Source organism: Pygoscelis adeliae, unplaced genomic scaffold (assembly GCF_000699105.1).
Source record: "Pygoscelis adeliae isolate BGI_AS28 unplaced genomic scaffold, ASM69910v1 Scaffold14, whole genome shotgun sequence".
Classification (NCBI taxonomy): Eukaryota; Metazoa; Chordata; class Aves; order Sphenisciformes; family Spheniscidae; genus Pygoscelis; species Pygoscelis adeliae.
Genome location: NW_008825109.1, coordinates 21,608,768 through 21,625,229, shown reverse-complemented (window position 1 = coordinate 21,625,229; position 16,462 = coordinate 21,608,768). Strand labels below are relative to the sequence as shown.

At 37.5% G+C, this 16,462-nt stretch overlaps 1 protein-coding gene across 1 annotated transcript in view; it reads right to left on the bottom strand.

Moving 5' to 3' along the window:
- The window catches only part of LOC103920227 (palmitoyltransferase ZDHHC15-like), a 137,982-nt gene that overhangs the window by 120,480 nt on the left and 1,040 nt on the right, over positions 1 to 16,462 (bottom strand). Inside the window, exon 2 of the mRNA XM_009327910.1 lies at positions 11,951 to 12,098. Coding sequence (XP_009326185.1) covers positions 11,951 to 12,002 — 52 coding nt within the window. The 5' untranslated portion in view covers positions 12,003 to 12,098. The remainder of the gene's footprint in view (positions 1 to 11,950; positions 12,099 to 16,462) is intronic.

The window sequence follows — 16,462 nt, the reverse complement described above, 5'->3', positions numbered from 1 at the left end:
GATCATGAACTAAAATTAGTCTGCTGGTTTCATTCTAGTCCCCATTTGTGCACAGCACAAAACCACCATAAGAAGTGTCATGACTGGCAATCTCTCTAAGACAGGCCCAGTTCTGGAATAGCAGGAAATGTTGTAAGTTAGGACCAAAGCACGCTGGCACAGCTGTGTATGGAATTTTATACTCTCTGCCCACATTATGCTTGCCAAAGCCAAATGTTTTTTCTCCTTGACTTCTGAAAGTGCCATATTCATGCTGAAAAAATAAAAAGAGAGAAAGGAAAGAAAAGAAATATAGAATGAATCATTGCAGTCACTGGAACCAACGCTGTACTGATTCACGCTCCGTACATCTGCAGTAAAGGCAGTGATACTGCCTAGAGTATAAATTTGCACAGAGTTTATTTACAGTATCTAGTTTTGGGTTTGGTTATTTTTGGTTGTTTTGGTGTTTGGGGTTTTGTTGGTTTTTCTTTAACATAGTACATAGCTTCTTTTTGTCCTATAATAACGGTGCACATTGCTAAACTGGGTCTATAACTTTTGAACTGGACTAGTCGAAGTACAGTAAAACCAGAAGATTCTCCCACTCAAGTGACTGTCCCAGCTTAGCTGACTAGTGACCCAACGTGGAAACATGCTTGAATTTATTAACATCAAATATTCATAGTTATCCATGACAGTTCACTGGACAAACTCCAGCCGCATAAAATAATCAGCCACGTATCAATAAGGAAAAAAATCACGTCCAACTCATAAGTCCAATATAACATCATGTATTACTACAAGCAGTCATATTGAATAGTTACAATCTAAAAGAAGGGCTCCTGAACTACGCCCTATCCCTCTAAAACCATTTAGTATTCAGACAGGTTTTCTGCAAGCAAAATTTCTCCCATGCATCATGAAACTTCCAGCCAAAATGGGCAGTGAAAAATAAGGTCTCCAGTAACACATAAGGTAACATAAAAATGAGCAGTTTCGGGCAGTTGTGAGATCTTTAAGATAACAATAAAGGAATGCACAAGACTGAGTTAAAAGGAAATAAGAAGGAATCAGCTGATATAGGAGATTAATGAATTGTTCTATTTGACAATTATCAGCCATAAATAACATGACTCCACTACATCACAGAATCGAATGAGACTAGCTGACTGGAATTAAATAAAGCAGGACCGTAACTTTTGCCAGCAAAAATACAAAAGCCAGATAACAGTAGCAGCAGTAGTTGCTGTTAATCCCAGGAAACAGTTTTTCTCCTTTTGCCAAAGCAGCCATTTTCCCCAAGAGCAATTCTCATTCCGAGGCCAAGGTGGTGCTCAAATATAGTAAGTAACAACCACCTTCCTCAGAAGCTATCTGCTTCAACTCTACCCCTTCCAATGCATTCAAGCGGGGAAAGAACCACAACAATTTACTCTCCAAAGGAGGACTTTGACTTTCGTGCAATGGAGTTCATACATATAGCTACTAACGTAAAAATGTGCATAGTCAAAACTAGCAGGTTAAAAATTAAATGTTCTATGAATTTACCAGCTTATCTACAGATGACATGTTCTAAAATAGCTCTATGTTCCTCATCCAGACTATATTTTGAGAATAGCTTCTATTTAAGAAAGTTTCTGTTAACCTCTACATAAACATGACAACCTCTCCAACTGAGGTTTGGGTCCTCACTCACAGTTTTTTTGGTCAGTTTTTTGATATAAATCACTAAAGTTTACTTCAGTTCCATAGATCCCAGAAAAGGTGTTCAACAAACATCGATAAGAAACCTGGAATTTTCCTCCCATTAACATATTAATACACTGAGTAGTCCTTATTAATGGGGTGGACGTCACTGGCTATTGTTATGTCTTGTAGGCTCCATGCCTCTAGAAGCTTACTTCTCAGGAAGAGGAAAGCCTAAGGCAGATGCCTAGGACTGCAAAGCAGAAAGAGACGAGTTCTATTTGTGTAGCTACAAAACCCAAGGAATAAATAACAAATGGAACCTGAAACTGGCCACAGAATTGAGATGTTTAAGCCGTGCATTTGCAACATGCTCACTCTGTTCCCATTTCATTTTCTTCCTTAAGTCATACTCATAGAAAATCCGGCAATAAAAATACGCTTTCTGTGGATTGAGCAGGTTGGACAGTGGAACAAGATTTTCTGCGGCCCTATCTAAATGAGCACAGATAACGCTTTGTTTCTCAGAAATGTGTCCAAGTGAAAAGTCAAGAGGTTTTTGGATTCATCTGAAAGTAAAACTTGCAATGATAAAAATGGACAACCCCATTCTGGAAAGATCAGGTTTTATTTCAGGTTCACAGTTGTTAATGATCTTGTATTGATGCAATACGTGAATATATAAAATTGACAAAGTCTCCAAGAACAGAAGCCAAGGAGTTCTACTGATATCCTAATTAGACAATATAATAAAAATCCCACATAGCTCTCTTAGAAAAAGCCCCGAATACACACAACACTGTCAAAGTGAAAACTCAGAGACATAGATTTTTAAAAATATTTTTAGTTTATATGGCAGGAAATCCTTCCTGGTAGCAGCTCCCTCCTCAGCCACCTCAGTGCATAACAGTTTTAGCTGAGCAGCTTTTGGCTAATTCACACCATTCTACCTCAAATGCTTACACAGGTGTGAGCTGCCTGACAGCTGTGGCAGGAAAAAAAAAAAATATCCTCGGACTACAGACCAAAAGCAAAGTACGGAAGAAAGGAAAAAATCAATTGACTTCTGCTACCAAGTAAAAACTTTACAGCTGTTTTAAAAAGGTACTGAGCTACCAATTTGCTTTTCTATCACACCAGTTATTAGGCACACTCCTGGCTTTAATAACCATTTTCTGCTCCAACCATTTGTGTAATACAAAGAGGAATACAGGGCAAGCAAAACTTGTTTAATTAGAAATGCTGTTTGCTAAGCATTCAGAGGAAGTTACAGAATTGTGCGTTTCACCATAATGACATTTAATCTAATGAAAATTTTCTTAAAATAGGATTTGTTTCCCTTACATGACATGAACATATTGTTCATGTTAATTACAGCTGATTCACACAATAAAGCAGCTACCATAAAATTAAAACACGGATATGTGAACAAGTTAGCACAAGGTAAACTAGGTTATGAACCTTTAGGGTACATCACCTGTGCTGCGGTAACACCATGTAAATGTTTTCATCCCATGGTAAATTAAAAGTAGCTGATCCTTATTCACAGAGCTGTTGAAAGAATTTCTGCTCCTTTGCCAGCTAGTCCTCTGGCTTTGAACAGATGTGGTCAGAAACTGTATTAGACCAAGTCCTGGCAGGAACTACAAATCAAGATACTACCGTTAAGCAAGAAGAAAATACCAACCCTACTTAAAATGTTGTACGCCCTATCACAGGCTTCAGCAAAAACACAATTTTGCCTGCTCTTTCTGGGTTTGTTCCTTAGAAACTACTTATTCAATGCTTAGAGAAGCGACCTGGCCATTAATCCAACACTTGTGTAGTTGCAATGCAACAGACGTTTCAGAAAACTTTGGTCTGACAGAGTGCTTTAACTCAAATTGTTTCTTTACAAACATCTTGACATGTGGAGAACATTATCCTGACGGCTCATGATGACCTATGGTCTACATGATTAGCACTGTTGTACCAGCAAGAAACACGCATGTAGTTAGAAAGGAAAAGTGAAGAGCTGGTTGAGTGCATACACAGATATATGGATAAAGTTTCCAGCACTCTCTAGGGCATTTTGACATATAATAGAAACAATTATAATGAGTAAGAGAGTTATCTGAATCTTCCTAGATTACCCTGTAAGTGTTTTTCCTCATATGCGTAACATTTTGGATAATAGCTGTAGTACTTCCTGGAATGAAGAATTACTTCTGATAACTGAACCAGAATTATTACCTACTTATTGATCCAAGAACTGAGCTGAAATTTGGAAAATTGAGTTATTTCATTTAGAATGGAAAATATTTGAACTTCCATAGCTATGATTCCAGATTTCAAAATAAGTTTCAGATATTCCCTTAACTTCCATAGCTATGATTCCAGATTTCAAAATCAGTTTCTGATATTCCCTTTATCTTTTCTCAGAAGCAACACTTATAGTGCTATTATGCCTTGTGTCCTTTGAAATGCAACAATTTATCAACAAAAGATACAACGCAGGAAACCAATCACCTACAAATCACCTCCATCTGAGCCACATTATTAAACTTTTAATGCCCGAATACGTCTGGCATTTTTATGAAGATATTAGTCATCATAAAATACCAGTTCGTTCATTCGTTCTCATAACTACCCAGATTTCTTTTTAAATTCCAGAAACCCATTTTGAAAAACAGCTCAAGTTTTGGATGGGCATAAGTCTCCAAACAGTGCCTTTATCTGAAGCCAATTAGACAATTCAGTTCTGGAACTTCTCTTTAGTTGTATTAGATACTCCAGCCTAAAAACTCTTGCTGAACTAGTACCACATAGAGCAAAGATCTTCTTATACATTCAGAGTTTAACCCTCAAGAATGGTATTTAACTGGTCACTTAACTACTTTTTGAGCTTCATTGCTGAATTTTCCTTGAGTTGGGAGAGGGCTGCATGTTTGTGACACTTTGTTCTGCCTCGCTCTGTATTTGTAAAAGTCCTTGTTCTAGTAATTCATTTTTTCCACAAGACCAGCATCTGACCTGTTCCCTTCCGTTTTTTGCATCACTGATACTTTTCCTTGTTTTCACAAAGAATATATTATTTCTGTAAATCTTCACATGTGTCATGAGCTGGATTAGGATCAGGTATTAAAAGACAAAGTCATACAAAAATAGTTTCCAGCTTCAATCATCCTCAGTAATGACTATTTATTTTAACTTCTCCAAGGAATGGTTACCATTCAATGGCAAATTCTATGGTCTCCTGGGGGCAGCTTCAGTCTCCTTTTCCTCATCTTGCTCTGGAAGTCCAAATGCAACCGAGCAACAGCACCTAGATACCTATTCCCTAGAAAGGATGGTGATAAGATGGGAAGTTCTCAAGCTGTAAGATACTGAATCAGACCTAACCAGATGGTCGCCCACTTCTCTTGCTAGTATTTAGCTACGTTGAAATTGATGACTGACCCCAAAATTCGTACCCAGTGCCTGCATTACCTGGCACAAACCTTTTCACAGAGTAAATTCTGCAGCATTGCTTGACTTGGTGACTCTGTCCAGCCATTCAACTGAGATACGACATAGATTAGAATCAAATACATTAACTCAGTTTTGCATTATTTGGACTTGACCAATTTGACCTCTCCCCTTTGGAAATCCCCTCATTACCAAAAAAGTTCAATAAGTGTTCCATCCCATTTAAGTTCTTTTACTTCCTTAACCCTTTGACATAACTAATCTCTGCTGAGAAGTCTCAGAGCTTTCCTGGTCTCCTGTGTTCCACTGAACTTCTTTCCTGACAGGAGGAACCACAGATCTGTCCCCAACATTTCACACTGCTGCATTATAGCTGGGTATTGCTATCTATCCAGACACTATAACAAGCACTCTTCGGTCCTTTCTGGGAAAACTTTACTCATTATTCTACTTTTTCTCATGAAGCCTCCAAGTTTAGTCATAATACTTTCTGGAAATTTTTGAGCTCCTCAAGCATCTCCTGATTACAATTTCTTCTTTGTGACCTAAATAAGTTGGCAGACTTCAGGGTCTTAGACGTTTGAATGAATCAAGGCAGGAAATAGTTGACAGAATCAAGTATCTTTACTGCACGCCCTCCCCATTCGCAAAGATCATATAAAGTTGTGTATTCCCACACACAGCAGTAATCACAGAAGAGTTCTTGCTGTTCACCAACTCCAGCCTCTTCCTAAGCAGCAGTTCTACTAACTGACAGTAGGCTGGTAAGCTACAGTAAGTTAATTATATTCCTGATCTGAGAGAACGAAGATCTGTCTTTGTGTCCTCTCCTTCTGGAAGTGACAATAGTGCTGGTTAGCACCAACTTGAATGCTGGCTTTTGTCATTGCAGCATTAGTCCACAGGAACCAAGCCAAGCAGAGAGACTGTCTTTTTGTGTTTGAAACTAATGATTGATCGGAGAGTTCGATCCCAAAGCACCTACTTAAATTGATTAAACTGCGACAACCCCATTACAACAGTAAGACAAAACATTCACAAGAGTTTAACCAAATGCATTGCATACCTTGCATGTCTGACACTCTACATCCATGGACGTTGTCGGGTTCTTGCTCATATGACAAGCAACGACTTGGTAAAATTTACTTGGCTTAACATGTGCCCAAGAACTATGCCTTTTATGAACTATACTGTCGGGTCCCTGAGGGGGAAAAAGAATACGGTACTCCTCCCTCTGCTCTTCAGACTGAACATCATGTCCCCGGATCTGGCCAACACCATCCCAGCAGTGCATAGCTTTCTGCACTAGACTCAGCTTCACTCAATGGGAAAACTAATAATGGAGAACAAAAATAAAACCTTTTTTTTTTTAAGCGCTTGAGAAAGTGAGCCTCTCTTTAGCTGTCAGATCAATTATTTCTGTTAGGAATTAATTTTTTGAAGTTTCCACAACTACAGCTTTCCAAAGCCCACACAAGAACAAGTGGGGGGGGGGATTTTGTTTTGTTTTTTCAGATTATTTACAGTAGGTCTCAACAATTGGGAAACATGGATTGTACAAGAACTACTGCAAAATGACAACCATTAACATGTTATTCTATAGAACATTTAGATACTATGAATATTTTCCAGCTGAAATCTGTCCCGGTTTTCTTCTATCTAGTGCTCCGTGTTTAGTCCAGAACATTAATGATAAAAATCTAGACAGCGTTACATTGTGTGAACTATTAGATGTACACTGATGATACTTGATTTTATATTGCCTTTGGCTTAGTCAGTTCATAGAATTTACATGATCTGAATTCTGGCTAGCATCTGCTGTCGAATGGGTAAACAGTAAATCAAACTTAAGACTTCATTACAGAGTTGAAAGTCTGTTTTCCTACAGACCTGGTATACCACATGATGCAATCAAACACATTATTATCTGTCAAGCATCCAAAAAATGAACTAAATGACTCATAAAGGCAATAAATAAGATACCGTCTCTGCCCCTGAAATACCTTACATTGTAAAATTAAGACAAGACCCCCTGAAAGACTAAATCCTGGGGAACCAAGTTAGTCCTATAACGGAAAGGAAGAACGTGGGCTACACAATATGATAAAGTACACAGACACACCCCTACAAGGAAGTAGGATGCCCACAGCTGCATTAGGTTAATAGTCCCTTGCATGTTTTCTCCCCACAGAAAGCGTGAGTTACCTTATTCAGTAATTCTGTTCAGACGTTTTCACACTATTCATATTTCCTTAGGCAGTAGATTCCAGTTTTTCCCCTAGATGAAGGTGTGTCTACTTCCCCGCTTTTAGTGTAATTACCTACAAATCCATGAGTTTATTGTAGGACACTCCTGAGTTTAACCAGGTCTTTGTTAGATAGCCATCAGTAGGTATTTCCAGCAAATCAGTGCTAATATCTCTTCTGACTACCAGTTGTTCACATACAAATAACTCAATGCAGTTGAACTTTGAAAGCTTTAACTTTAAAGCAAGAAAATCCTAGTTCTGTGCAGCAATAGCCAAAAAATCGTAACTGCAGAGTGTACTCAGCAGGCATCCCTATGATTTACAACACAGCCTAATAAAATTATGCCTCATGGAGAAAGGGGAAGAATCTTACTATACCCCACCATGCTTGGCTTGTGCGACAGACAGCAGCTGCTACCGAGATAATTTGCAGAAGGCAGAGTGTATTTCAAGAACGCATTTAAACATCCAAACACAGCTGTACATATACATGACCATACACACATGAAAAGAAATATATGAAATAATTACAGAAGCCTCCATTATATTTACTGCTTACATTTTGCAATTAGGTACTAAGCCTTTTATATTTCAAATACACATGGATTTATTTTTTATTAGGAAGGTCTAGTAGTCATAACATAAACAACGCTTTCGCATTCTGTTAATTCAGACTTGCTAAAGTTAATTACATTTAGAAGTATAGGTATTTGGACAACACCAGGCACAAAGCTCCAAACTTCTACTTTGGTTATAATAGCCAAGGAGTACTGCAGTGACACTGGAAACTGACCCTGCTGGTAGTGACTTCTCTTTTAATAAATTAGACCTTCAGCACCTGACAAGTATATCAAATGTTAAATGGCCCATGGTACCAATAAACAGTATTGATAACTACTTTGAAACAGAATCAGATAAAATTTTGCACTGCGTTTTGTGAAGTCTGAAACTTTCACTATCACCAAACCATTTTTGCATTTATAGACATTTTAAAACATTATTTAAAATTGTCTGAGAACCATTCTTTAACCAGGACTCACATGGGGGATGTGAAGAACAACTATTCCAACTTCTGTCTTATCTCCATTGTTCAAATCTTGCCATAGACTTCCTCTGCTATAATCTGTCTGAAGTCTTTCCTCAGGACAAAAACCAATGTCCTGATGTGCTTTTCACCATTATAGAAGCATTCCCTATGCTTTCCACAATGTATGCTTCATATACCCTAATTAATCTTCATAACCGCTTAATTTAAAGGAGTGGTACTTTCAAACAGGACACTGAAGCATAGCAAGGTCGGAAATGTTCAGCAGTTTTAATGAACTGATTCAAGATGTCCAGGACCATATTTTTCAGAGTACCTACATATCGAAAACATAGCTTATATTGATTTGCTCTAGTCAGACTTGTACATGGGAGCCTCAAATCATATACCTAGAAAGTCACCACCACACAAATTCTGACAGCCCAACCAATGTGGTTTATACGTCTCACCTAGCGGCACGAAGCACCACGATGGTAGGCATCAGCACAGAATTAATTTCTCCAGGACAGTGTTCATCTATGCTACCAAGAGATGATCCCTGTTCTGCAGCCCCTCTCAGCCCTATCCATCAATTCTAACAGCTGCAAAAAGGGAGGCAACGATCCTACAGAAAACTAAGCTCTAATATCTGCAGTCTCCTCCTCAAAGCAGGTCCATCATGGGCACCTTAACAAGCATCAGCCACAGAAGAAAAAAAAAAAAGGTAGATTGAATGGATGTATGCCAAAAAGCACACATACATACAAGGAGATGGGAAAACCTTTTGTTTAGCATTTTATAACTTATGTGCTGTAATTTGCAACCTTGATGTTTTCAGTGTTATGTTTTGAAAAAAAACAAAGTCTACCATGTCGCATCATGCTGGCACCTGTATGATTCATCATCAGTTACAACCTTTACATCTACCATACAGATCTCTGCCATTTGAGCTAAGAGTAACTGACAGTAACAGTATACAGTCACCCCGATGGATACCACCGCGAAAGGTGGTAACACACACTTACAACTTGGCCAAGTATCTGTAGATTTTCACCGAGAAGGAAAGGATACATCTCTAACACAAATGTCAGCTTTCTACATCAAAACAAAGAACTGCTAGAATTTAAGAACAAAAACACAGGGGGGAAAGGGGAAAAAAAAAACCCAGAACACACTAGAATTTTTTAGCACTGAAGAAATAACATGTTTTTCTTTAGTCTTGTGCACAGAACTGGCAGACCTGTTTTGGCTTAAGCTTTAAAAATCAGAAGAAAGTAAAAAAGAAAAAAAAAATCAGACTTGGGTAGACAACTAGCATGGAAAATTTCAGCCCAAGTAGTTAATATTTGGAAATGTTTTAAGCAACTGAAAACATCTTCTAAAGGTATGTGTCAGGCAAACTTAATAATAGGCAGCTGAGCCAGGTGTGCCTATAATACAATTGTTATTCTTTTGTGATTCCACAGCCAAAGGGTTAGTATCATTTGCCTACAGACACAAATCTTCCAAAATACTGTTTTCAGCATTAGGACCAACTTATCTTAAGAATACACAACGTGATATAAATGTCATTTTTAAAGTAAGAAGCGTCCACCGAGCTTAGATCAAATATACGCATTTTGTTAACAGCAATAAGACTTCATAAAACTTCAGAGGCTTTAATGGATTTCTTTTCCAGACATTAACCAAGCAGATTTTCCTTAGTGGATGTAGAAAGCCCCTGCACCACTAAGTACCAAATCAATACTTTCATGCTGGTAAACAAGAATAAGAAGTAAACCTGGTCAGGAGACAGAAGACACTGAAATCTTGATTAATAAAACAGTATTTTAATATATCCCTAGAAACAAAAATTTAACTTGGACTGTTGCAGTGGTATTTCTCACCAGAAGTAAAATGCAAAAGGAAAAGAATCTAAGTGAAAGGTATTCAACATTTTTTCTTTCAGATGCAATAATTGTAAGGCCAGTCTAATTTATCTCAAGTGACATGTTATTCCATTGGCAGTCCACAAAACTTCTCCAGAATCAGGCCCTGAGTATTCTCTGCTACTAGCTGTACTCTTTACCATTTTGTTTTAAAGTACCTATACTGCATGACCAGGCTCAGTGCTCCAAATAGATGGGATAGAGCAGATGGTATCATAAAAGTAGTCACATAAAATGTAACAAATACAAATACTCCCTTACGTTAGCACACAAGTGAACTACATTTATTGGCCCTTAACAGGACAATCCTTAAACCCTCCAAAGACCACCTGATTCATGCTCCCTCTTGGATAATTTCAACAGAACCTAATCCTTTTACTACTTAATGCCTTAAATACAGTAAAGCTCTTTGTGGTTTACCAAAGGTTTGCACTCAAGTTAGCGTGGTTCAGAGCCGAGACCTATTTTCACTCATGAAAAAGCAAACGTACACTGAACTGTAGCTACTCTGATATCCTATTGACTGAGTATTAGCAAGCATCTGGGGAGAAACAGCAAGGAATTGTCACCTCACAAAGAATTGGCAGTATGGGGCGGGTGGAGCAGAAAGCAAGTCTACTTTTAGTGTTCTCATCTGCCAGAACCCAGTACAGAAGGCAACGAATACTCAACACTAGCAATGAGCATATCTTCAGCCAAGAGATAAACCCACACAATAGTGCGCAAGAGATTTCCAACATATATAGATACTTACACATATATGTGTCTATATATATGAAAAAAGCCTTTGAGTCCCATATTTAAGAGTGTGCATGGTTTATTACCATCAAACGAGCTGTAAAAAAAGCACAGATCTTGGCTGGCTAAAGTTGAGAGCAACACTAAGTGCCCATAGACTCTGCCTGCCTTGAGAAACCAGTTCCCGCTGTAAAATAACAGACTTTAGCACATTCTGTAGAATGACATCACCCAAAGCGGCCTGCCAAAAATGTTACTTTTACATTTCTTCAACAAGAAGATTTCCTTTCACCACTCTTTTTAAATGTTGGGTTTGGTGTGGGGTTTTTTTTTTTTTTGGTTGTGGGTTGTTTTTTTTTTTTTTAGTTAGTCAATCGTTCAAAAATAGGAAAGTTCTAAGTATTTCCAGGCATGTAGATTAGCAACTTTTAACACAAGCAAGTGACTATGCCTTTTAAAAATGTTGCGTATATGTATCTTTTTAGTAGATTTATATTTGCAACCGTGCTGAGCTAAAATAATACAAGTTGATGCAATTACCATGCTGAAATGATTTTTTCCTTTTGATTTATCACTATCCCACTGAAGAATACTCCATTTTAGGTGAACAGTGAAAATATGTCTACCCTTTTAGCGAGTTGTAGGTAACCCACTGGAAATTACTGAACATGAACAAGAAGATAAATCGGTCAAATGAGAAAAAAACTTGCATTTTCAAGGAAGCTGTTTAAAGCTTACTGGATGACAATTACAAGTAATGCATTCCACCCTTCCAAATAGTGTAAACAAACACAAAAAAAGCTGCTAACTTAGTTGCAAAAATTATGATTCTTTCACTGAAATATTCAAGATAAGCTCTTCACTTTTTCACTTGTGATGAGGGTTTTGCATCTTACCTTTGCAGAAGCCCCAGCTGAAGCACACAGATTTTTTTTCTTTGGCATTCATTATTCTCAGGTGTTACTACTTTCTCCATCAGTAAGTTGTAGAAAGTCAACATCCAGTTCCTCACTGCAGAAATTGTCTTCATTACTAGGTTTGAACCTAAATAAGATAACTCAATATTAGTTAACGCTGTAAAGGCTGGGATGCTTTCCCTTTTGAAAACCTCAGAAGGGAGGGGAAAAAAAAAAAAAAATTGTAGGGTGTTCAAGCTAGGAGTATAAGTTAAGAGTTATATATGCAACCCAATGCTATTTCTTTGACTTAAAAGAATATTTTAAGTTCCTCTTCCGTAGTTCTTGTTTTTAAGCAAATGAATAGAAATACTACTGAAATCCAGATTTTTTTGGACAGGAGCTGAACTAGTCATAGTCCTAAGTCTGAAGCACTCTGTATGGTACAGGAAATAAAGCAACTTCAGAGAACAATCCAGTGTTATCAGGGGGAGAGACAAGATAGTTCAATGCAATTTTCTAATGTTTTAATCCAATGCTGCAATGTCTTAAACATCACCAAAATTGTCATACTCCTAATAAATATTTATATAGTGTATGTGTGTGCAATATCTTTTAAAGACAGAACTGTGGAGAAAACAATATTCTTCAGTTATTTTTCTCAGTGCTTCCACAATGATTTTTTTAATATAGATTGATTACATTAGGAAAAAGTAGAGCAGATAATGAATGCAACTATTTTGATTTGCTTGTAAAGTAGCTCATATCTAATGTTCTCCAGGAACATATGTTGCAGTGCTCATGTAAGGAATATTAAAAAAAGGTTCATTTATTTATTGTTAAAGAGTCTAGGCAGTAGTAACTTAAGAACCCTAAATTTGCACTGAATTAATTTGTCATCTATGGCCAATTTTTAATGTAAACCTTGAGAAACTTCCACAGTTACTTTGTGTTATAAGTAAATGAAGGAGAAGAAGGTTTTAAGAGCCTAATTTCATGATTTGCAGCTCTTCCTTCTGTATGTCATCCAATTACAATTACTTTAGTGATGCTTTCTATTGCCTGTCTTCAGGTAAAAGGCTGATACCATGAAATCGACATTCTGTTTTCTTGTGACAAGATAAAAAGCATGAATTCACATCATATTCAAATACACTGATCCCAGTATAGCTCAGTGAAGTGAATGGAGTCTTACACAGGCATAAAATGAACTCTTATTTGTTCTGTTAGCTCAGCAATTCCAGGCAACGGAGGATCAATTTAGATTAAGTATGTTTATACAATGGAAGGTGTTTTTAAAATACAGGGGGGGGACAAACCAACCACATGGGCCTATTGCACAGAGAATGGGAGATTTGATTCAGTTGTGTATATGATAATATTTAGTAGAATTACAGTTACTTTTGAAGTTAAAACAACATCCTTGCATTTACAGTGGCTTTACTTGCAGATTGTAGTCCTCTTTCTTGAAAGGGCATCACAGCAAGGTAAGATTAAAGACAAACTTTATAAAACACCATTTTGTGGTATTAACTGTAGAAAAAAGAGGAACTTTTCCCTTCAATTCTTGTCAAGGCTGCTGTAAGAACTTCAGTGCTAAATGCTCAGGTTACACATAATCCTCCAGCTGCGAGGCGACAATCAGCACCAAAATCTCTAGAAAAGCTTTCAGCTCTCAACAGGTGCCTCACCATTGTGTTCAGGTTTAAATCAAAATCTGGCAGAGTGAATGTCCCACCTCCTGCCACCCCTCCCCTTTGAAACAACTCTTATTACAGCTCCTATCAGAGCAGCTCCACTCTCATTTTCTCCGAAAAGACGAAACACGACTTTCACTCTTTTGTTTGAGTGCTTTTTTCCATTATCTTTCTTCATCTGTCTGACTGAGAGATCTGAAGGCAGGAAGTGGAATTTATTTGTTGTGTATTATGAGTCTACTACTTCTCTCCTGACTGCTGAAAACAGGAGCAAATCCTTTGAGAGCCATATAATTATATTGACAAAAATCAGAAAGTCTTTCCCTTTCTCTAGGCAGTTTCAGAAATGACAGTCCAGAAAAACCTCAGAAGTACACCAGTCTGTAACATTAACATTGCATCTGTATTAAAGTGTGAATTAGAGATCTGAATTTCTCTGTAATATCGTGCATTATAAGATTTCCTATAACCCATAAATATTCTTTAGATTAAAATTTGTTTCTGTCCTTTAGAACATCTTCACAAGGCAGGAACGGCAAAGTGCTTCTTACAATTCTGACTTCAGCAGTAAGAACAAACACTGTTAGAACGCTTCGCAGAAATTTTCTCTTTTTTCCAGTGTAGAGGCACGCTCTACCCAGAAGGAATATTTATTAGGAAGAATTCCCTCCTTACTAGCCAGTTGAGCTTTTCTGATCCAGTAACAAATACTTTTTGGCAAAATAAGCAATTTAGAACCCTGCAATACTCAAGGGTGGCTGACTGCCTAGTGAATTAATAATTTATAAAGAAGAAAAAGAAAATGGTTATGAGAGATATCAAAAGATGTAGTAAAACATGATGGCACTTAAAAGAATAAAAAATCTTGACGTTTGATCTGACTTGTTTCCATATGGAGACAAGATTGATAACACAAACCAGACATTTCTTTGGTGCAATTCAGTTTATAAAGTCAAGTTTCCACAACACAATAAGAAAACAGCAAGTAGATTAATCATGCATGATTTCCAGTTTTGCTTTCTGCTCTGCATCTTGCAGAGTTCTTTTGCCATTACCTTTCCAGGCCATGCTCATGACTGCTCCCTCCTGGTTTTTTGCTGCTTTCTGGTTTCTTTCCACCTCCTGTGGACAGATCCTAGCAGTTCACACCCTGCCCCTGGGAATCAGTCCCCAGGGAACTCAGGTCCCAAGACTCACGGCTGATTAACTGTAATTTATATCTATGCAAAAAACCCATGCTGCAGGATATCGTACCTTCCACATGCAACTGAAGCTGTAGCCATACACTACCTATCATAGCAGCCATTACCTCACGGTCATAACATGGAAATAGCTCCCAGTTATGCTGCAATTTCCTGCCATTCCTTTAGGATGGGTATAAGAAATAATTAATGTCCTGTATTGAAGCTGGTAGCTAAAATAACGGCAATCTTCAAAGTCAGTACACTGTGAACATGGCCTTACCCAAAGCAAAAAAAGACAGAGGTTTGCTTGGAACAAGGGACAGCTTTGGTAAAGCAGATTTTGAGAAGAGGCGCAGATGAGACAAATAGGTCTGAGAATATTAAAACAGAAGACAAGAACAGAGAATAAAATCGACATCACTGACGGTTTGCCATTGGCAGGAATAAGCTTCTGCACTGAAGGAAGTATATTCATATAACTGCAGCACATCTAGTTTTCACAACTCTGTTTAGTAGAATTCATAAGATACAGTTCTACTAAGTAGCAGAATTAAACTTTTTCTTATTAAAAAAATCAAAACAAAAATTCAAAGTCTCAAATTTTCATAGATCAAAATTGACTCAAACAAAAGTGGCATAAACACTTAAATGGAAACAGCATATTCTCTTTAATTGCCTTAGTACAACTAGTATCACTTTCAAGAGGAAAGCCTGGAGTCTTTCATTCTGGAAACGGCTAGAACAATCATGGACTTTTTCATATTTTTTTTTTCTCCACATTATTTTAAAGCTAGTAAATTCATTGAAGCTGATCCCCTCCTATAACATCCGTAGGTTTCCACAAAGCAGCAGATTTGTACTGAAAAGAAAATCTTCACCTAAATGCTTCCAAACCACTTTCCCAGAGAGGGGTTTGGCGAGTAACTTGACGTGGTTGCAGGATGACACAAAGAGATTGCCCTGCCTACTGACTTCATTAGGCAGGTAATAACCAGGACACACACAAAGCCAAAGACAGGATTTTGACTCCTAGCCATCCTAGATTTCATGCCAATTACAAAGATTGGTGGACAACCTGAAGTCATCAGTATGTTAGATGTTTCACTGGAAAATATTAATCTTTTTTAGGGGTTCACGCTGACTGTAGCAAAAACCCTATATAGGAAGATGAAATTCCCTCTGCTGAATTATTTTGCTATCAACAGCTCAGGATTCACTAGGAGCCTTAAGTACAAGCCAAGATTTAATTGTCCTAGTTTTTCAGTAATTGTAATAAAAAGACAGGTCTCTGATGCAAATTATTTACAATCTAAACAAGACTGAAAATAGCAAGGAAACCCTGAACAAGTATTGATCACTATAAACAGAAATAATCTCAGGAAACCAGAAGCCTATTGCTGTTGACTTTTCGGGCAAGTGAAAGAAAAAAGTTAGATTTGTTTTGGAGAGGCTCCTTAGAAGCACCCCAAAATATGAAGGAAGCAAAAATGAGAACACAAAGGTACTTTATCTGGAAATGCATTGAACAAGTGACAGAGTCATGTCTCAGCACCGAAAGAGGGGCAAAATAATAAGCAAAAGACATTAGAAATAAAGACATCAGAAAGAAAAAGGAAGAAATCAGGAAGCAT